This window comes from Tasmannia lanceolata, unplaced genomic scaffold, assembly GCF_043159265.1.
Source record: "Tasmannia lanceolata isolate RefF3 unplaced genomic scaffold, GAP_Taslan_0.1 ptg000011l, whole genome shotgun sequence".
Classification (NCBI taxonomy): Eukaryota; Viridiplantae; Streptophyta; class Magnoliopsida; order Canellales; family Winteraceae; genus Tasmannia; species Tasmannia lanceolata.
In genome coordinates, this window is record NW_027518688.1 from 17,585,250 (window position 1) to 17,608,563 (window position 23,314).

General features: G+C 38.9%; 2 protein-coding genes across 4 annotated transcripts in view; both read right to left on the minus strand.

Moving 5' to 3' along the window:
• LOC143886522 (cell number regulator 13-like) lies at positions 1–21,887 on the minus strand. 3 transcript variants are annotated; one of them, XM_077390528.1, is made up of 8 exons: positions 21,700–21,887; positions 19,768–20,883; positions 16,596–17,011; positions 12,767–12,876; positions 8,969–9,040; positions 4,767–4,873; positions 497–590; positions 1–326 (listed from the first exon to the last, which is right to left on the minus strand). In XM_077390528.1, exons 2-8 carry the CDS (start codon positions 20,173–20,175, stop codon positions 274–276), a joined length of 1,260 nt encoding a protein of 419 aa, XP_077246643.1. In that variant the 5' UTR covers positions 20,176–20,883; positions 21,700–21,887; the 3' UTR covers positions 1–273. The 3 variants fall into 3 exon arrangements, with proteins under 3 accessions (XP_077246643.1, XP_077246642.1, XP_077246644.1); XM_077390527.1 differs by having other exon boundaries at positions 21,634–21,887; XM_077390529.1 differs by lacking the exon at positions 21,700–21,887 and adding an exon at positions 21,064–21,563.
• LOC143885950 (uncharacterized) overlaps positions 20,196–23,314 on the minus strand; it is an 8,416-nt gene continuing 5,297 nt past the window's right edge. The window contains exons 8-10 of the mRNA XM_077389979.1: positions 20,827–20,883; positions 20,574–20,677; positions 20,196–20,270 (exon numbers count right to left, since the gene is read on the minus strand). Of these exons, the coding sequence (XP_077246094.1) occupies positions 20,196–20,270; positions 20,574–20,677; positions 20,827–20,883 (236 nt within the window). The remainder of the gene's footprint in view (positions 20,271–20,573; positions 20,678–20,826; positions 20,884–23,314) is intronic.

Genomic DNA, 23,314 nt, shown 5'->3' on the forward strand with positions numbered 1-23,314 from the left:
AAAACTAAGCTTGCTTTGCTCTCATTAATCAAGTTGAGCAATCCTATTCAATTTATGTACTGTCTATGTTACATGACATGACACAAACACAAGTATACAACAACTGTACTTTTTTTTATCTGAACAACTAGCACAAGAAAATCCCAAGTATAAATTCAAATAACTAAACCAACTAGTTGTTACCTTTGCCTGTATACGTTCAGTCAACCTGGTGGTCTTTATCATACAGTAAGATTGCCAACTGAAATATTCTGGTGCTCGGAATTGCCACTTTTAAGACTCCATGTATTGGGACGGTGGTGGGCTTGTTTTTGTCTTCTCGGGGCCTGTAAGTTCGATCAAAATGACTCAATGTTATATAATAGTTTTGGTGAAGTACATTTCTAGGCTTTTTGAATGAGATGGATTAGAACTCAATACCCTCCTTCCTAATATCAGGTCATAACACTCGACCCGAATATTTCTATTCAATTTTAATATGAGCTGGACAACGTACCGTAAACCCCACGGATCTCCACTTCTCGCCATTCTTGGACAAGGGCGCAGCAACAACACAGTAGATGTGAGAGGAAATCATCGCACAGGCCTCCCTGAAAACATGAAGCAGGACAAAGCAGCAATCAACAGTAAGTGAACAAAAATGTTTAGATTAGTAGCTCAACATAAATACCGCATGAAAGTGACAGACGGTTAGTTTACATTCAAAATTACACAAGTACGGCATGAAAATGACAAAACTGTTTTGATATATTCAAAATTATATCAATGGCACTTTACTGCTAAATATTGGATTCAGTGGATGGGAGAATAACGAGCTTCCATGAGTATTTGCAGTGGATCGCAATTGAAAGATTTGTCATGAAGTTTCATTAGAATCACAAGGGGCAATATTAAATGTTATAGGACAATTTACTCATCTAGGAAGTTGCAAGGGCATGGGCATTGCATTATTTTACAAATCTTTTTCTTAACCAATGTTTAGGAACCCGCTAAGATAAATACTGACTTGCCCACCAAATCAACCTGTTTTGGCCCTAGTCAATAAAAACCTCATTTAACTCACACAAGTCAGTCCAAACTTGCAGGGTCAATGATTAGGTTGCTGAATTCAACCATGGTTTTCCACATGGTTTTAAATTTCGCCGAAATCCGAAGTTACCGAAACCGAAATTTGGCGAGATTTCAAATTTCGGCCTTTAAGAAATTTCAGCCGAAATTTCGAGAAAATGCCATTTTTATTTTTATTTTAAAAAAGTGTAACAAAATTTCGGCTGAAATTTTGGAATTTCAGTGCAAAATTTCGGAAATTCTGTCCGGAATTTCGAACTGAAATACGCAATTTCGGATTTCGGTGGGGTCTGAAATCGGTACCAAAACCGAAATTTAAACCCTTGGTTTTCCATGGGTATGTTCTTACTGAGTACATGTTTTTAAACATTGTTTTTAGCATTTTTAAAACTTGCCAGGTCCAGCACTTAACCAACTCTTTTTTTTTGCCAGGTCAAGCAATTAATCAAGTTGCTCAGTTTTTTTGGTAGGTATGCTGGGATTGAACCTCCGACCTCAGAGTTGAAGAACAAAGCCTTGACCGATTGAGCTAGAGGCTCAACCCCTGCTCAGTTTTACCTTATCGAGTTCTTGATGAGCACAAGTTTTTAAACATTGCCTTTTTCATGTGCTCATCTGACCAGCCTGAAATTGAATCAAGTCTAGTTTTGCCAAGGGAATTTCACTCAAGAGGTATTCTTACATTTTTAATTCATGATTAGAGCCATTATACACACACACACAGAGAACGGTTTCTACACACAAGTGTAGATAAGTTATCTACACACTAGCTTAAAATACAGTGGAGGGCATATTATTTGGGTGATCCAAACCATTCATTTCATTGGCCCTCACATAGATAGGGTGTCCACAAAAAATCAGCTCCATAGGATCATCCCAACCCTACGATTTGTAGAGGTAAAATGGACGTGTATAAACCTTCACAAATCTGTCCATTTTTTGCCTCCACGGTTCGAAGGGTTAGGATGATCATATGAAGCTGATTTTTTGGGAAAACCCTATCTATGTGAGGGCCCATCAAATGAATGCTTTGGATCACCCAAACAATGTGGCCCCCACTGTATTTTAAGCTAGTGTGTAGATAACTTATCTACAATTGTGTGTAGAAACCGTTTTCTAATATATATATATATATATATATATATATATATATATATATATATGAGGAAAGGGTTGCAGCTAACGTTAGCATAAACAAGGTCGGGCCCACATTGTTGGGAGGATCCAAAGCATTCATTTGGAAGGCCCTTTCATGGATAGTGTGTCCACCAAAAATCAGCTCCATTGGATCATCCTAGGGTGTCTATTTGTGGGGTGAAAAAATGGGCAGATTAGGGGGCAGCAGTACCTGTCCATTTTCACGCCCACAAATGAACATCCTATGCTGATTTTTGGCACACACTCAATCCATGATGGGGCCTTTAAAATGAATGCTTAGGATCACCCCAACAATGTGGCCCCACCCTTGTTTTAAGCTAACGTTAGCAGCTAAGCTAGCTGCTAATGTTAGCAGCAACCCTTCTCTCTCTCTCTCTCTCTCTCTCTCTCTCTCTCTCTCTCTATATATATATATATATATATATATATATATATAGAGAGAGAGAGAGAGAGAGAGAAAAGTGTTTCTAGTCTGCCGACTAGAGATCCTTCTCTAGTCCGGCGACCAAAAAACATGGGTCCCACCTTATTTGAGTGATGCAAAGCATTCATTTGATGGGCCCTGACATAGAGAGGGTGTCCACAAAAAATCAGCTCCATAGGATCATCCCAACCCTGTGATTTGTAGAGCTTAAAATGGACGGCTATAAATCAGCACAAATCTGTCCATTTTTTAGCTCCACAAATGGAAGGGTTAAGATGATCCTATGAAGCGGATTTTTTGTGGACACCCTATCTATGATGGGGCCTATCAAATGAATGCTTTAGATCACCACAAAAAATGTGGGACCCAAGTGTTTTTGGTCGCCGGACTAGAGAATGATCTCTAGTCGGCAGACTAGAAACACTTTTCTCATATATATATATATATATATATATATATATATATATATATATATATATATATATAGAGAGAGAGAGAGAGAGAGAGGAAAAGGATTGTACGCTCGAGTGTACCGAGCTTATGGTACGCTCGAGTGCCCAATCACATGGGTCCCACATTTTTTGTGGTGATCCAAAGCATTCATTTGCATGGCCCTATCATAGATAGGGTGTGTACCAAAAATCAGCTCCATTGAATCATCCTAACCTCTCCAAAAGTGGAGGGCAAAGATGGGCAGATTTGTGGACAAACAGTGTCTGTCCATTTTGACCTCCACAAATGGATGGGTTAGGATGATCCTATGGAGCTGATTTTTGGTACACATCCCATCTATGTAAGGGCCTTTCAAATGAATGCTTTGGATCATCCTAACAAAGTGGACCCACATGTGATTGGGCACTCGAACGTACCATAAGCTTGGTACACTCGAGCGAACAATCCTTTTCCTCATATATATATATATATATATATATATATATATATATATATATATATATATATATATAAACAGTTCCTGAGGTGGCGCTAGCGCTAGCTTAGATGAGGTGGCGGTCACAAAACATAGGGGGCCCACTTTGTTTGGATGATCCAAAGCATTCATTTGATAGACCCTCACATAGATAGGGTGCCCACAAAAAAACAGGTCCATAGGATCATCCTAACCCTTCCATTTGTGGAGGTTTAGATTTATGGAGGTTTATACCCATCCATTTTAACCTCCACAAATGGAAGGGTTGGGATGATCCTATGAAGTTGATTTTTTGTAGGCACCCTATCTGAGGGCCTATCAAATGAATAATTTGGATCATCCAAACAAAGTGGGCCCCCTATGTTTTGTGAGTGTCACCTCATATAAGGTAGCGCTAGCGACACCTCAGGAACCGTTCTCTCTCTCTCTCTCTCTCTCTCTCTCTCTCTCTCTCTCTCTCTCTCTCTCTCTCTCTATATATATATATATATATATATATATATATATATATATATATATATATATATATATATATAAGAGTAAGGGGTTTCTGCACTCGAGGGCAGATAAGCTTATCTGCGCTCGAGTGCAAAAACAAGGGTGGGCCCACATTGTTGAGGGAGCCAAAGCATTCTTTCGGAAGGCCCTTTCATGGATAGGGTGTCCACCAAAAATCAGCTCCATTGGATCATCTTAGGGTGTCCATTTGTGGGGTGAAAAAATGGGCAGATTAGTGGACAAACAGTATATGTCCATTATCACCCCCACAAATGGACACCCTATGATGATCCAATGAAGTTGATTTTTGGTACACACCCCATCCATGATGGAGCCTTTGAAATGAATTCTTAGGATCACCCCAACAATGTGGCCCCACCATTGTTTCCTGCGCTCAAGCGCAAATTAGCTTATCTGTGCTCGAGCGCAGGAATCCCCCCTCTCTCTCTCTCTCTCTCTCTCTCTCTCTCTCTCTCTCTCTCTCTCTCCATTATCACCCCCACAAATGGACACCCTATAAATCACATGAACCTGAAGGTGGGCAGTATGATGAATAGGTGCAACTTCTCTTCATGAACTTCCGCAAAATTGAATAATTGTAAACCGTGATGTAAACTTTAACAGTTAGAACCATTCAAAAAAAAAAAAAACTACTATAACAATTAGATCGGGAGCTGGAGAAAGAGTTACCGTGATGTTCAACATCTTGCGGAGCTTCCTCCTGATGCAGCAAGTGTAGCAACAGCATGACAATATTAAAGAATAGGCCATCAGCTCATTGCACGCCTCTCCTGAAGCTGATAGAAAAGCATCCGATGATAAAATCAGGATGGTTCCAATGACAACCTATTTCTTCAAAGATGCCTACCAAAAATATTCATGCCCACTAGTCTATTTCTTTATTTATTTATTTTGAGAGATAACTAGAATTTCTTTAAAAGTCATACAATGAGGCAGAGATTAACCCGCACAAGGTCAGGCCCTATTTACATCCTCTATAGCCAACAAACCAAGCTATATCATTAGCCTTTTACTCAATGCAAAAATGAGATATCAGATCCTCTACATAAGTCACAGATTTCACTGATAATACGCACAAATCTAGACAGACCTGGAATTTACCAACAGCCGAAGAAGTCATGTTCGATGAGACACAACCCACCCATAACCTATTGTAAACTTCTCTCTATCTCTTTCAGTTACAATCATGATAATTCTTGAGTTGAGTTCAAGGAAGCAATATGAACTCTTGTTCGAGTATCTCTCTGCCCTGAGTTCTAATGAGCGGTCCCAGCAACTTTTTTTATAGCACTTTCAGATAAAATCCTCCATTGAATTTGTGTTTTCATTTGAAGGAAGGAAACCTTCAACTCTGAAAATTTTCTCCATTCGGTTTGTGTTCTTGATAGCTTAGTCAAGAACTAGAGATCAGTATTTTCTACAGCAATTGTGGAAGGTGGAATTAGACCCAAGATGGTGTCGGAGAATGGATGACATTCATGAGAATGAATTATGGCTTGGAGGAAATCAATTGTTGAGTGCTTAAACAGGGCATAGCTGGTGTCTGAGAATGGAATTGCTGTCATGTAGAATGCAGATCCTGTGAAAGAAATTAAGCATAACTTTGCTGATGGGATGTAATTTCAAAACATTTTCAATCTCCATCCCAATTAAACTACATGGTTAGACAAACTGCTATCAAACAGAATAGATTGTTACTACAACAAGCTTCTCGTTTTTCAGCATTAAGTGTTGACACACGTCGTTCATCCGCACCACCACAGATGGCTCCACCATTTGGTCCATATTTTGATGGCGGTGAGTACTATACCAACTGTGAGGCCACATGCTTACGATGCCCCGACGTTCCCGAGGCATATCACCACTATTACAGTCGAGATCACCAAGAGACCATTTGGCGTATAATAAAAACTGTTGGATGGAGTGCTAAGTTCACATGGGGAAATTTGGTGAAGCAGCGTCGTGTATTGGGCAAACCTCCTATTCCCCCATTGGAGGAGGTACGTGGACAGTTCATGAGCATCTATGCCCTGGGGCTTACTGTCAGTATCGGATGTGGATAGCCCATATGGCAGAGAATATGAGGACTTACAGTGGAAATGGAAACATGAGGATGAAGCCCGTCGTGAACGGGAAGCCAAACATGATTAAGTGTAGGATAGGATCTGGTCTCAGTTAAGTGACAGACTTCAGTGCATGCATCATCCTGTCCAACACTTGAGGCCGATCCTACGAATGACGAGGATGGAAGCAGAGAAGAGACTGAGATTTCTCCTATTATTGAGACTCATGTCATTGTTGAGAAGCCAACACGACAGATTGAGGATAGCCTTGAGACCATTTCCACTCGTGAGGAGATAGGAGATTGGATTGATTGCATTAGGGAGATGATGAGCAGCTAGATGAACTTTGCATAGAGACAGAGCAGACAGAGCAGTGCATTGAATCAGAGTTTGATGAGCTAGAGCATAATGATGAGGATTTATCATCTATGACCAGACAGAATGATGGTAGCCAAAGTGTGACAAAGTTTACTCCTGAAACATTAGATAGCAAGGATGATTCTAGTGGGCAAATAGCTGAGAATTACACTGAGGCAGTTTGTAGACATGAAGCAGAGCACATGTTTGAACATGAGCCAGATACAGAGGGTCACTCCATAGACGATTCTTCTTCTTCTATGTTACGTCATAGTGAGCAAGAGCCTATAGCATCTGCAGAGGCAGACCATATTGGGCCAGATGAGTGGAAAACAGATGGCTTAGATCTTAAGTTACAGCGGGATATGTTGATGTAGCGGAGACTTTCTATCAGGACTCATTTCTAGAGCTGACCTTATCATGGCAGAGACCTGCAATTTACACGGAGAGCGATAGTTCAGATATGCATAAAGCATGTATAGATAGGGACAGACATGATACACCACCACCTAGGCTTAGTTGGTTGTGGATGAGACCGAGGTGACACCACGGATGGACCCCGGGTGAAGGCTCTTGCTACGGAAAGCTACGTCTTCGACCGGGCATTGGCACCACACTTTTCTTTGTCAGAGTAGAGAGGGACGACATCCCAGCTTGCCCAATGACTTGGGTCTATACCTCTTCTACCATAAAGGAGCCGGGCGTGTGACCAAGCTCTATTTTAAGTGGGGAGGATGATGAGGACTGGGTCCTGGCTAAAGTATAAAAAGGCCTATGCTAGTAGGAATAGTGTTGATGGCATAATTGTAGTAATTAATAAAGCCTCAATGGCATTAGTTGTAATTTTCATGCTTTTGTAGGCTTTAATTGTAGGGAGGTATACTTGTAATAAATGTATAATTGAGGGCCTGTGTAGTTTGATTTGAAGTGTAATTAGGAGGGAAATTCTGTTGGGACCCGGGTAGAACTCGCCCTCAAAAGCTAGCCGTTAAGGGGAGGGTGCCCGAATCCTTATAATGCCCATTCACATCTCTCACTCTTCCGATGTGGGATCTTTGCTTTCACATGGAAACCCCAATAATCTTCCCCTCCACGTGGGAAGCAACGTGGACAATCTCGCCCATCCACGCGGGTGCAACGTGGGAACTACGAGATCTTCCCCTAGACATTTTTCCGTACCCAGAAGCATACCGGGGTTACTGAGATCTTCCCCGAGGGATATTTCCATCCTCGGAGGCTAAACCAGGGTTACCACGTGCCCAGCTCTGATACCACTTGTTGGGACCCGGGCAGAACTCACCCTCAAAAGCTAGCCGTTAAGGGGAGGGTGCCCGAATCCTTATAATGCCCATCCACATATCTCACTCTTCCGATGTGGGATGTTTGCTTTCACGTGGAACCCCCAACAAATTCAAATTTGAGAATGCAAGGAAAAATAGAGCTAGTCATCCGCTATAAATAGGAGGCGGCTGCTCTCATTTATGAGCTTTTGATTTGTAGGAATTTGAAGTGGAGAAAAATGTGTGGAAAAGGAGAAACTCCCCGGTTATCTTGTAAGATAAGAACTTTGATGGAAGTTAGAGAAAGAATTCCGGATTTCCAAGGTATTTCTTCCCTTCTTCTCAGCTGTGATTGCAGCTGAGCTAAATTAGAGCTAAATTTCTTATATAGTTGTATTTCATTTTCAGATTCAATATAGTTGCAATTTCTATCATTCTTCTCATCTTCTCTTTCAGTTTCCTGCACTTTTTCATGAGTTCCGGCACATTTTCTTAAATTCCTGGACAATTTCTTGAAATTTCTGTACATTTTCTGCTCATTTTCAAGAAAAGTCCAGGCCTGATCATAAAATTCCAGATCCAGAACAGATCTGCAAGAATTTCAAGAATTCTTTCCTTCAAGTCTACATCAAAAAATGATTAGCAAAGTTACAAAAGAAGCATAATGCTAATTTCAATGTGGCACTAACAAAAATGCAAGACCGCTCGGAAAAAAAAAACTCTCGGCCAGCTATGTCAAAGTAAACCAGGGCAATCAACATGATTCCATTTCATAAATCATCATGCAATTAAAAAGCGGGAAATGATATTTATGCCCCTTTTGATCACCAGGGACACCCATTGCCAGTGTACTTTGCAATCAAAGCCACTGGTTTTTTCTGACATCAAGTACATTAGCCCCCTTTTTGTCATTGATCCACTGACGCTGGGTGTCCCTGGTGATCAAAAGGGGCGTAAATATCACTTCCCTAAAAAGCTAAACACGCACATATTAATTCAATCAGCCTTACAAGAAGTCTGCAAGGCCACTTGTCTTGGTTCTGTCAAGAGCAAGACATCCTAAAGTGGCTAAGATTTCAAATATTTTAGAATCAATCAGTTAATAACTTCCAGCAGTGGCTATAAAAAAAGTCAAGATAAATTTTCTGTAACAATATTTATGTATACTTACACATGTGTCTGTTAGAGGCCACTGTAGATATTTTTGAAAATGTCCCACAGGGATAGAAGAAAGTTTTAATGCCTGCAAAAAAGTAATAAAATGAGTATCAAATCTCTCACCATATAAATTCTAACAAAGTAACATGACGATGAAATTAACAGCTAAATTCCAAATAAAGACCAATTTTCCTCCAGGAAAAAGTGTCTCGCTCACTAGATATACGACTCATCATTCAGAAATAATTATTCACCACACTGAACACAGATTCATCAACCATCAGTAAACATACAAAACGAGAACTCGTAATGGTCTAGAAATTATATAGCTACTAGCCTACTACCATGGCCACACAAATATGTCAAAAAGGTGAATGGAGTAATTAAAAATGGTATTTAGAAGACAAGGGAAACTTTGTAGGAATTAAGCTTTATGGATAAAAGAACGAGTTAAAGGTTTCTAGATAAATGAAGGCTCTTGATATGGGCACTACCATGTTTTGATAGCTGCTCGTCTTGTCTTTTATTATTTAAGCAGCAGTTAAAGGTTAATACCGTTCTGAAAAAGCTCTCAGAAGCTAATTACAACAGAAAAGACAAGCTGAGTTTGTGCAATTATTGAAACATGGTTCTGTCAGTATCTGACCACCTCGCTCTTTCTTTATCCATTAATGAAATATTCCACATTCTAAAAAAATTATTAAAACATCGTAGTGGTGATATCGTTTCCCTAAATAAATTGTAGCAAACCTAACAAAAATATCTAGTTTGAGTATGAATAATAAAATAATGCAAGAGGTATTGATAGGGACCATCCTAGAGCCCGTATTCCAATTTTTATGTATCATGAGGTGTTTTTTAAGCCTCTTATGTTATAGGAGGGTATCACGGTTTTTTCCCACCAATATCGCTTGGTTTCTTTAAGTTGTATGTCTTTAAAATGGAGACTACAAGTATATTACGAAAATCTTAAGTGACAAGGGCACTTAAGTCATTTATCTTGTCAATTCACTTAAGTTTTAAGTGACCACACGACCCCACATAACATAAGGTGACATCATGTCACCTACTTGATTATTATGACCCACATTGCAATATAAGGGAGTCCTTGTATTTGTGGGACTGGAAGTGAGTTGGTTTATTTGTTTATGTAGAAGTTTCAGATGGCTTGTGACTCTTAGTAGGTTTAGGAGGTCTATTTTATGAAGGAAAGTCCATGGAAAGAGTCTTTAGTTCATAGGAGTCTTAGGTAGGATAGAAATTGAGAGTCACAACTTGATTTGGGTGAGTTTTAGGAGTCCTAATTCTACTCTAATCTTAAATTTCGTGGCAAGCACTTTGTCTATATATGTATGGCCTATGAGCTTATTTCTCATGAAGATAAATAAAATTGGATTTTTGCTTTGAGTTGGGGTGATGCCTCCTTGCCTTAGGGTGAGATGCCTTAGATCCTATGGTGTGATGCCTAGGCCACACCCCTAACATTTTCCTTTCTTTTTTCTTTCCACAATTATTCTTTATTTTTCTGTATTTCCTAAGCCACCACCAATCACAATCCTTAGAAGCAGGAACCTTCTCTCGGGGTGCCGCTCCCACCTCGGAACCTCGATTCGGCGCTCCTTATGAAGGAGCTTCCAGGGAGCGCGACCCCAGAGAGACGGGAACCGCTCTAATGACGCTCCCAGCCTGCTTCTATTACTCTATAAGTTGCACCATCACTAACTTCCTTACATCAAACTCCTCCAACCCTTCAAAGTACTTCATTGGAGCGAGCACAAAGGCTTGTGCGTCTTTAGAAGGCACAAGGAACGAGTGCACACAAATGAAGATGTTGAAGATTGTTAGAAATTAGCTTTTAGATGTAATTAAAATTTGAAAGATACATATGAAAATGGTTAGAAACTATTATTTTTTAATGTACTTGAATTTTGAAAGATATATAAAGAAAATATTACATACATGCGCCCATGGCGCTCCCAAACTTAGACTCTTCTAGACCCCATGCTTCCCCGCTCCTGCCTCTGCCCCCGCCCCCTCCCCCGCACCGGCTTTGTGCTTCTAAGTCACAATCACCTTAATCCATTGACCCAAATCCAGCCTTAAACTCTTTGCCCACACCCTTTTATCCACTATCCCCTTTCTCCTTTTCCACATTCTATTTCACCTTCCCTTTTCTCCTCTTCACATCCCCTTTCCACCTTCTGGTTTTCCCTTTCCCACATTCTCTTCCACCTTCCTTTTCTCCTTTTTACATCTCCTTTCCGCCTTCCATGACCTTTACAATCCAAACCAACCCATGATCTCTTCCCTTAGATAACCTATAAACCACCCAACCGCTCAAGAAGCAATCTTTATCAATCTTTCCCCCTCATATAATCAATCTTTATTGATATGTACCCTTTATTTACATTATTTACCTATTCTTTATAAAATCTTAAAGTTTCTTGAACCTTTCTTTAAACTTTTTCAAGAATTCAAGAAACTTTTCAAGAATTTGAGAAACATTTCACTAATTCAAGAAACTCTTGTCAGTTGGCCGGCCACATCAATTGGTATCAAAGCTACACATCCAGACCCTTTCATAGATTCGCCCTATATCAAGTATATAAATTCATTAGAAAAGGCGAAGGCGGTGCATAAACTCATCCTTTATTTGGGAAAACAATAACTTGGTTGTAAATTATTGTTCCAAAAGGAGGGTTGGTCTTTTTAAAGCCTTTCAGTTCGGCAAAACATGACTGCATCTAAAATGATTTGTGCAGATCATAGTGGCCAGAAACAGGAAGCAAAGACATTTATGGGAAGCAGGGGACAAGTATGGATAAACAGGCATTTCCCACACTTCAATTTTTAAGTCATTTTTTTTTTTTTTGCGGGAGAAGCAACAGTAACGCATAAATCCTACATGATCATAAAACACATGCATAATAAGCATCTCTGCTCCTAGGGTTTCAGTCTACTGGTGGTAATCTTAACCTACTAATTTATTAACATTTAAAACTAACATTACGAAGCCCAAAACCCCAAATCAAATATTCATATGTAAATTGCAATTTCTAGTAAGAAAAACAAGATACCAAGGCACAAGCAGATACACAGACCCGAAATGCATCAGGTGGCAACGATGATAAAACTACAAGTTCAGACATGAGAGAATATATATTTTGTAACAGGCAGATAAAACATGAAGGGCTATGTATAGTAACCATACTTTTTGTTGTCACTGTGTGTCTCAGAGTGCATATGCTGTAAATTCAATCATTAAAACTTTTTTTAACAAGTGACAAGGTTTTAGTCCTAGAAAGCAAAAGCATAAGTAAAATGGAAGCCTAAGATGCATAGCCTACAAAAAAACAATCCATATAGACGAATCATCATACAATCAACTCCAAAACAGGTAAAGACAATCAGTATCAGGCATAATGTTGCTTTCTCTATGAATTTACTATCCCTAAATCCATGAAAATATTTATATTTCAAATTTCAACAATGTAAGAAATAAAGTGAAAATCCTCCCCAACATGAACAATTAACATGGTAAAGTATACCATTAACTTATCCCAACTGGAAACACAGAGGCAACTGAAAATAAATCATGACATACAAACAAAACCAGATTAATAACAGGATCTCATTGTAGTGCACACAAAAAAGGTTGCAGTCAATGCAGGACACAAGAGAAATGTGCATGAATAAAAAAATATGCATTTAAGTAGTCACTCTCAACTTGCCAATTAAAGACCACTGGATTGTGATTTTACTAAAATGCTACAATATAATCGAACTTATTGGGCGGTAAGTGAGAATTTACATAAGTATGGTTCTGAACAGCAACCAAGTAAATCCGAATGCCATTCTTCATGTCGATGTGATCCTCTCGTTGATACCAGATCGCGTCCCGATGAAATTGGAGAGGCATTCCTGGACAAAGTTATTATGGTTTCAGAGACCTGCTATAACATCCAGCACTCAAAATTTAATGTAGCTTGCGTGCTATGATTTCAGAAAAGTGTGAGAAATGACAGGAAATCAATGGGATGGAGATTCTTGAGAAATGATAGAGGAACTGCTAACACTTAAAAATCCTCACCTTGGACATGGATATGTGTGAAAGTGATCACAAAATAACCCTATACACTGAACATCTTTCCAGTTATATAATAGTACCAAATGCCGTATTATTACACATGAGTTCATTTAATTTAATTGTTCATAATCATATCTAGATAGTAGAATGTATTTATAGAACTAATATGAAGCATAAAAAAATAAACGAGAACTTTTCCCAATACAGTGTGTGAATGAGCCTCCTATTTTGATGCACTTTACATTAATATTCTGAGGGTAATTTACTCATTTATCAGAGTGGGGCTAACTAGCAGTTTAAAACCATAACAAGGGCAATTTTAAATATATTTTTATGGAAAGGCTTATTGGAAAATCTCTCCAGGGAAGATGAATTAGTTGCCTCTTTTTATATTGAATTATTCAACATTGTATTAAAGTGCCACAAGTCATGAAGCCAGATCCACAATCATTGGGAGCAAAATATAGTGCAAATCAGAGAAGAAGAAGAAGAAGATCAATGATAAGTATACCTAGATCAACCAAGAACTACAAGATTCAGCCACACAATACATGATTTGAAGTATGAATCGATGGATCGAAACCGGCTTCAAAAAAAGTTGAAGATATATTAGGTTATCCCTAATTCTTTTCATTTTTCGATGGATTACTTCTTCATTTTTTAATGGTTAGGAGTTTCATTGAATAAAAGACCAAGATGATCCAATACAACAAAACCAAAAGGAAGACCTAAAAGAACAGAAGATAAGCAAATCAAGGAAAGAAAGAGAACAAAACAAAATCCAGAGCTTCCAAACTGACACCGCGCCTAGCTAAATTATCCGCAACCCCGTTGGCGGATCTTCTAACGTGATGATAAGAGATCGAGAGGAACCATCAATGTCTTGAATTTCATCAAAGAGAGAGGCAAAACACCAAGGTAAACTCTGAAAAGCGTGGTATTGCATTAGTTAAATGGAAAGAGGTATGCAAACCCTTAAAAGCCGGTGGTTTGAACACCAAGGGAAACTCTGATAAGCGTGGTATTGCATTAGTTCAATGGAAAGAGGTATGCAAAACCTTAAAAGCTGGTGGTTTGGGGATTAGAAAGCTTAAGTGAACCAGTCGCTCCTGCGTAAATGGTTGTGAAGGTTTGGGGAGGAGGAATCTCGGCTGTGGGCTAAGGTAATAGCTAGTAAATGTGGGGTGAAAGCAGGGCACTGGGACTCAGAGGACAGATTCAGTAAGTCTGGAATCACAGTGTGCATAGATATTTTGGATTACTTCTAATAAATCAAAAAACAAAGATAATTCATTGAATATGCATTTTTTTACATGACTTAAGGAGACATGGGTACTATTTATGTGCTTATTCTGCTCTTTTTAATTGGTTCTAATTTTTCATAATATCACATATTTTAATTATAGATTTGCCTGTTTAATGCACTGCTTGTTTTTTTTTTTGTACATCTCTCAGTCTGGATCTACCAAGTTAAGCATGATTATGTTTTCTTTTCTCCATTTTATCTACTATTTTTATTTTCTAGTTTTACTTTAACATATTCTAATTTTTAGGTAAACAAAGATTAGTTTTTAGTTCATTCTTTCTAAAAACTATCTGATGGCGTCAACTTCCCCTTCTCTGAGAGCTCCTGCACCTCGAGTTAGTGCATTCTTCTGGATTGCCTATTTGGATAAGATCATGATGGTCGGCCACACTCGGATCCCTAATCAGATTACCATTAACAATTGTGCCGTGTGTCCCTCGCTGCAGAGGAGACGGTGGATCATATCTTTATTTTGAACCTGTTTGGGGTAATCTAGATTTTTCGAGATCATATTGCAGACCATTTAAGCGATAGGCTTATGCTCCTAGGTTGGGCCTACTTTGTAAATCGCTACTTTAAAGCCCTACTTTGTCATCCCTTAAGTTTGGGGTTGGGCATGTAGCTCAATTGGTTAAGGCTTTGTTTATCAATCTTGAGGTTGTATGTTCAACCCCAGCTTACCTAGCAAAAAAATCCTCCAATATCGTGCATTGGGTGATTGCTCTTCCGGACTTCCGTGGAATTTTGCAGTCTTCTATGCAGCGATCGAAGGCTGCATTTTCATAAAGACCGTGGCGGATAAACCTTCGAATAGGTGGTCTCCTACTGATTCTTTAAGCGGAACTTTGACGGCTGCAGGTACTGGGGGCCTTCTCCGCAATGATGAGTAAGGTTCGATTGGCATTCACTGGCCAATTGGTGAGACTGGTACTAACAAGGCAGAAGTTTAGGCTTTGTTGTCTGGAATTTGGCTCATTAACCAGGCCAACCTTAATTTCTTAGTGGAAGGTGACTCGCTCAATGTGATTCGCTGGAGAAGAGAGGGACTAGCTTGGACGTTTGCCGACACAATTGAGGAAATGTTGGATAGGGTTGAGAGTCACTCCATTACGTTTCAGGATGTTTGGCATCCAGTTAATAGTGACGCCAATCATTTAGCCAGGTCGGGGGTGGAACAACTAGCATTTGAGACCTTTGATCATTTCCCTCCTTGATGTAGCCTTTTGTTTGGCCTGTTTCTAACCATCTCAGTCTTTAGGCATGGCCGCCTCCTGATAAATTGTTTCCATTCACCAAAAAAAACCCTTCTCTCACACATAAAAACATTTGCAAAACCCACAAAGAATCCACTTAAGCTTGACGCAATCACTGCCAAATGCCACTAGAAAAGCACTAACTCAACCACAAAGAATGAAATATTATTTTCTTGGTTTGATGCGGAGCCACCAAAAAACCATGGAAAGCCGACAGCAAGAAACCACTCTACGAGCCTAAAACCAGTTGAAAGAAATTGTGAACCTTGAGGACTCTTACTTATTACCACTCTTTGAAAAAAAAATCTAGAAAAAAGAACTCATGGGTGGTATATCATTCACTCAGCCATGTCGGCCTGATTTGAGATTAGTAAGCCAGCATAGGCTCCTAAGTAGAGAGGATAACGGTGGAAGAACATGGCCCTAGAGAATGTGCTATTAAAATATCTCAGCATTTGAGGAACCATTATAAGATGAAATGGCTGAGTAGCCACAAACTATCTAATCAGCTGGGTACTGGCCAAACCAACCAGCTTGCTCTCTTGTTCACCAAACATAATATTTGCTTCCAACCTTTCTTTCTTGATAAATTCTGATTTTCATGATACAATGTAATATGATCTTTATTTGACATCCTTTTTTCTTCCAAGAACACTTCTGTTCTGCAGTTTATTGTTGTGTTTTATACCATTACTTTCATCCAGGGCAGTATTCCGTATTTATAGAGAATTTTTATGTTGTGAACACTTGGAGTGGTAGGCCTAAAAATTCATGATGTGAGAATCAAAGAGATTTGTGCTGGAGTGCCTCCATCTTACAGTGGAAACAGAAAACCAAAGGGTAAGCAAATTAATGATCCCTTGCTTACTGAGCCAAATTTTGCAGGTGTGAAAATGACTACAAGCACATGAGTAAAACATTCTAAATGAAAAAACAAGTAATTAACAAGCATGCTTCATATTTGTCACCATCATACAAATAAATAGAAACCAACCTCGAAGCTGTATGAGTATCACTGTGTTGTCTAACATAGGTTTCCTCGACAAGATGACTTTTATACTTTCCATCTGAATAATTGGGCTCTACTTTCGTTGAATCTGTGACATTTGAACTCTTCTCTGGTAGGGAATTCGCTACAGTTTGTGTGACTCCAATCAAATGCTGAATCATTTCACATTGACCAACATCCATATTAGCTTGAGATATTTGTAGTTCTAATTGGAGCTTCTCATTCTCTTTTTGAAGGGCTTCATCAAAAGCCAAGGTTGGATAAGAACAAGACAGAGTCTTTTTCAGCACCATTGTGTCATTTTTTGAGGGATCAGGCTTTAAAATTACATCTTGAACCTTTCTGTCATCATCATCAAAAGTGTATTCAAATTGATCCCTTTCAATATCTTCCAACCTTTCCTGAAAAGATGGGAAAAGGAAGAAATATAGCAAAAGAAGAAAAGAAAAGAATTAAAAACATCATATAAAGTTATTGCCAAGACAACCAGAGAACGAAGTCATAGACCAAATAAAAAGAATTTATGTTTGACAGCAAAAAAATTATAGTATTCATTTCATAGCAAAAAAATTATAGTTAGGAACATAACAGAGAACATGACCTTGGATAGGATAGAATGGAAGAAAATGATCCACGTAGAAGAACCCAACTAGAACCAGGATTAGAGACGGGCAGATTCCTTTTATCTTCTTCATGAATTTTTTTCTAAAGGATTCATTTAGCCGACCCCAACTCGTTTGGGACAAAGGCTTTGTTGAGTTGAGTTGAGCAAAAAATTATGTTGCTCTTTTTTTCTTTACTATGATACTTTTTTTTTTTTTTGAAATGGTTCTACTATGATACTACCCCTCCAAAAAAGGGAAAAGGGATATTAAGCAAATCTGAAAAGTTGCTAGATAAGTGAAAGAAACTCTTTCCATCATTTATATGTTCTCGACCGACATACCTTGTGGGTAGAGCTGATCTAGAGACATAATGTTTTTATTCAACATGCAAAATTACCATAATTAAATTCAGTCACGATAACCAATTTTCTAGTCACAATCAAAGCTCTGGAAAACAACGGCTGTCAGTTCCATGTTTGCAAACTGGGACAACGGATCTCCTTTCTCTATCTTGAAAGATAGTAATGTATCCAGTGTCAAATGTTTGCCACAAACTTAAATGTTTCCTCGAGGCCATTTTTGGACGGAATCAAGGATGAATTCCAAGTATCAAAACTCGGGTTGATTTTTGGGAATTCGGGTTGAGCCTTTACCATAAAATCAGGTCGGGGTCGGGTTGATTCCTGATGCAGTGCCAACATGGCAGCCATGTCACTCATGCCGAGGTGGTTTTGGTGGAGTTCCAAGGTGCATACCCGCAATAATGTTGCTGGCCTGTTTTGAACCTGATTTTTGGGCTTCTAAATGCCAGAATCATGGAAAGTGGTAAACTACAAAGTTGTAGGTCTTTTTGAGATCTTTCCAACAAGTATTTATGCTCGAAAATTGGACAAGTGGTTAGAAAGTATGACAGTTTTAGTGGACAGTGTCTGCGGGTTCCCAAACCAGTCAAAGTTAGTGAGTTCCAATGTAATGAATGTTATCTTAGTCCCTAAGTAAGCTTGTGGAAAATGTTGGACGAATTTTCTTTGCTTGTCTTCTATTTAAAAGGTTAGAAACCATCTTTAGAGGGGATTTTGGATCTTGATAAACTCGTGTAATTGATGGAATATCAATTGGGTTGAGCATTGCTCCCATTTTGGTTCTTCTTCTCTTGTTGTGTCCTTGACTTCTAATTTTCTTCTTCTTCCCTCTTAAGCACCCGCATTAATTCCATTTCATTTTTTAGCAAAAGCTCTATGCATCCCCACCAAAATGGAACCCCTAATCAAAACCATAGGATTGCATGGAGTAACGTGGCATTGTTCCATGAAAATAATGTACTGCAACGACCTAAAATGCTTATTAGAATGGATATCCAAGAATATAATGTCAACGAAGCTATCATAGTAGCCAGAGAATGGTTGCTTTTTGAACACATTGTGAGAAACACAAGCTCTGGTCCTAAACGCCATTCCACCATGCTCATGTAAGATAAAAAACTCTAAAAGAAAAGCTTCTGTACTATATTCTGGATAAACTCTACCTTAGTTTCAATCTTTAGTTTCATGCCACACGCTAAAGTTCCAGGTAAAATGTCTGGGCGAGAAACGAGGTCGAATTTTCATTTAGGCTAGATGCACCAACTATAAAGCAAAGTCGCTCCAAATTAAATTTTTGTTCATTTTTCCCTTTTGGTAGTGAGATACTGTCAATACCAACCAACCGATTCTTCTGGGTCTCATACTACATACCATTGACAATGGCCTTTTCACCTAATGGTGACTCAGTACTCACTAAGTTTAAAGGTGGAGAGGGGATGGAATCAAGGGTTTTGCTCCAGTAGTTAGGAAGTCAAAGCTGAGGTCATGGGTCTGATCATGGCTAGAAGACCCAAAAAAAAAAAAAACAAGATTACAGAAAAACAAAAGAACAATAAAGAAAAAATAAAAAGAAAATAAACAAATGAGTGAATAGTTCTCAGGCATCATTAGCAGATATTGGAACTAAACAGGTAGAAAACAAAACATGGTCACCTACGAGATATCCCATCAACAACGACAACACTAAGGCCCTCTTCATTTAAAATTATGTTAACAGATTATGAGTGTCAGACCTACTATTGGACTCAATATTACTTTTAAATTTTAGTCCAATAATCGGTTTAGCACTCACAAATTAGTTTTCATAATCTCAAGGCAATGTTCGTTTCAGATTGTGACACCCGATGGATCAGTTGGGGCCCTCTCCATCGGTTGTCACAATCTGAAGCGAACAGGGTCTAAGAAGTTAAAAAAGAATCACCAAAACTAAATGAACAAGACCATGGGTCAGATCCAACCATTCAAAACAAAAAAAAAGACCATGGGTCAGATCCAGCTCGAAGGTAGCAAATGCCCCAGATTATGACCCATCACCAAGAAAACAAGAAATTATTTACCATAATTTCTGCTGTTCAGATCTAACAATAAACACAAACCACAGCCAGGAAGGATACAGTAACTTTGCAGAATCAATAAAAACAGAACATAAGCCCCCACAAAATTCAAATTTGAAATCCTGAAGAAACTTACCTTGAACCTGGCATTATCTACAAGAGTGATGAGCGGGACAATCTTCAAGTACCGATCGATCTCTCCCTGCGCCTTCCTGAACTGGTACACAATGTTCCACCCCATTGCCAGCAGATACAGATAGCTCCTGTCTTTGCAACTATTAACCAAGATGAAAGATCTTCTTAACGCATCTTCGAGTTGCTCCAATGGCTCCCGGGTTTCAGGATACCTCTTCAGCTCTGAAATTTTGAGTTGCTGAAGCAAGTTTCCAATCAGCTTCAAATGCAGTGCAAATTGCCTGCAGTTCTTCTTGTGCATACGAGCCATATTCGCTGCCTTTACAATCATTCCAATCAGCCGGACCGCGTCCAATCCTGTGAGCTGCGCGACATTCGCGAGATCACCCATGTTTTCCCATGTAGCCATTATTGCCACCAATCTTTCCCTCAAAACCTCGCAATCTCAGAGAAATCTGAATCAAATATCGCTTGAACAGAGGCGAATTCCAGATGCCTTTCTTCCTGTATCAGATTTTCACTGAAATCTCAACAGAACTCAGAATTCGCAATCCAGTGATCTTTCTCTCAAAAACCTAAATCTTGAAATCTCAGAGAAATCTGAATCAAATATCCCTTGAACAGAGGCCTATTCCAGAAGCCTTTCTTCCTATATTAGATTTTTCACTGAAATCTTCAACAAAACAACTCAGAATTCGCAATCTAGTGCGGCTGATCACAAAGACAGACGCAATTTTTCCAATCTAATTCTGCAACATTTTCTAGCGAAATTCTACCTTCAACGAAGTAAAAAATGCTTGATTTTACCAACTCTTTCACCTCTCCTGACCTAGTTTCGCAACATTCTAACCACTTCAACATTCCACTAAATCGCTTCACATGCATTTTGCTAACAGGAACATTGACTTCATCTAACAAAAACCAAACTTCACGGAAAACTTAAGATTTCGCTAATAAATAAGGAAAAATCACTCGCATCGAACGTTTTTTCACTGAAATCTCAGAATTCCAGAGAGATCAGAGATCAACCGCTCCTTTTCAAAGATCAGTAACAAAACACATGCTCCTAGCAGATCTTCAACAACAGAAGCAGAACGCAATGCAGAATTCAGACCTCCTACAGCAAAAGACAGATAAATTTTCAAAAGGAAATTCCACTGCTCTCCTTCCCATGCATTTCATGATTTTCATCCAACAAAACAAAAATAAAACACGTTCTTTAACAAAATAAGAAAAAATCAGCAAAATACCACATCGCTCGCTGAAAAATAGAAGAAACTCGCAAAGAAAAACTCACATATGCTGAATCTCCACATTCCAGAGAGATCAGCCACTCCTTTCTCCAAAAATCATTCCACAACCGTCTTTTTCCTAAAGAAACTTCAATAAAAGGAAAACGCCCGAGCATTCAACTCTTACGAGAAAAAATGCAGGAATCTGAAATCCGCGGCCGAAATCTGAGAAAATGCGTAGATATGCTCTCGTTCTTTCCGTATATTTCCTCGTTTTTGTAGACACCAAAAATCATTCTATAACCGTCTTTTTTCCTGAAGAAACTTCAATAAAAGGATCTGAAAAACTGAAAACGCTCGAGCGTTAAAATCTTAGGAAACGAAAGTAAGGAATCTGAAATCCGATGCGGAAATCTGAAATCCGATGCAGAAATCTGAGAAAATGCGTGGACTTGCTCTCGCTCTTTTCAATTGAATGCAGTTCTCATTTTCCTTTGTATTTTTCCTGAAAAAAACTTCAATAAAAGGATTCAAAAAACTGAAAAACGCTAGAGCCTTCAAATCTTAGGGGGGGGGGGGGAAAAGAAGAAGCAGGAATCTGAAATCCGTAGGGAATCTGAGAAAGATTTGCTCACGTTCTTTCTGTATTTTTCCTCATTCTTTTTCAGATGAATGCAGTTCTCAATGTCTCATTTTCATACCATCTTTTGTATTTTTCTAAGCGGAGAGTCAGTCCAAATGTATCCTTCTGCTTTGATTTCAGCAATTAGAAAGCATTGCTTTGCGTGAAAGCTTTCTCGAGATTTTTTTTAGGGTTTTGAGAGAGGGAGAACAGAGAACCGCTCAACTGCTGTTTTTTTTTTTGGCTCCTCTGTACTTTGGCTGTAGCTAGAAGACGAACAAGGTAAATGGAGAGTGGACTTGGAAAGGACCTTATATTTTCGTATATTAACGTAATTGCCACTACTCGTTACATACTGATTTACGGCGAGAATTGAAGGCGGGGTGAATGTTTCTAGAAGGGCGTTGAAGTTGGTTGTCACGTGAGCAGACAAAATAAGGATAGTGGATAGACTGGTGCTGGGGTGCACCTGTTTTTAGATGCATAATAATGTTTGTGCCAGGTTATATGATATGAGTTGTCAAAAGATATTTGTGGGGACCACCTTTTCGATAATCCAAAGGTTAATGATAAATATACCCCGTATTTTAACCATGGCCACCCATCAATTTTAATATTCACACCTCTTTAAAATAGGATATTTATACAGTGCATGGTCGGGCAAGTACAAGGGCGGGGGCATCCACCCTTGATATTTGATCCAACAGCAGCCCCTTAAAATGTTGAAAAAGTGGGCTGCTGTTCGATGCCCTACAACTGTACATGCCCCATTGGGCACCGTATAATTTCTCTTAAAATAGCACTTACATTTCATGGTGTCTTTAGGTGCACAAAAGCTGGGATGGCTCGGGGATTTTGTTTGACATTTGGGTGCCACATTAGCAAAACCCCTTGTTTGGTTGCTAATATAGAATGACTCCCAAGGACGTCTCTGGCTACTAATTGCATGTTTGTGATGTTGTTGGAAAAAATAGGTAGGATATAACGGAACAGGGTACTATTGTGAATAAAGAAATCAAAAGATAGAAGAGAAAGAGAAGTAGGCAAGGCAAGCCAAAGCTTTCTCTTATAGACTTTATTTTCCTACTTCTGCATGTGGCTACAAGGAAATAAGTCCCGAGGATACAATGCCTACGCCAAGAACAATGGGCTGCACCCCTAGTTCAAGGCAACCAGTATGCCCGTACTTAGTGAAAAAACAGAAGAAGAGTGTAAAAGAACAGTAAAACACAAGAGTGGAAATATCAAATCTTAAATTCAGAAATTGCTATGGGTGAAGTGTCTAAAACCTGGGTCATTAAGCGTCTTTTATAGAACTCTAAAAGACACTAAATGCAACCCCCCAAGTGTCCCTTGAGACACCCCTTGGACGGTTGGTGCAACGTCATCGACCGTTGGGTTATGACCGTTGGCACCCCTTTGTTTTAAACAAGTTCTGACCATTGGGAACCAACGGTAAAACCCATTGCAAAAAAACCCGTAAAGTTGAAGTTTAATTTGAAGAGACACGACCACAACGGTCATCTCGTCTCCTCCCTTAATCTTTTGATTGATTGATTTATTTATTTATTTCTTTCTTATATATATATATATATATATATATATATATATATATATATATATATATATGAGTTAAGTGAAGCTACACAACGTGTAGCTAACTTAGCTACACCGACGGCTTAAAATACAGTGGG

What these genes read in the sequence shown, in the direction of transcription:
- LOC143886522 (XM_077390528.1), bottom strand. Translation starts at nt 20,175, where the DNA reads ATGGCTACATGGGAAAACATGGGTGATCTCGCGAATGTCGCGCAGCTC. An exon ending in TAGATAATGCCAGGTTCAAG is followed by an intron (nt 17,012 to 19,767) that starts GTAAGTTTCTTC and finishes CCATCTTTTCAG; the next exon opens with GAAAGGTTGGAAGATATTGA. An exon ending in GCAAGATGTTGAACATCACG is followed by an intron (nt 591 to 4,766) that starts GTAACTCTTTCT and finishes TCATGTTTTCAG; the next exon opens with GGAGGCCTGTGCGATGATTT.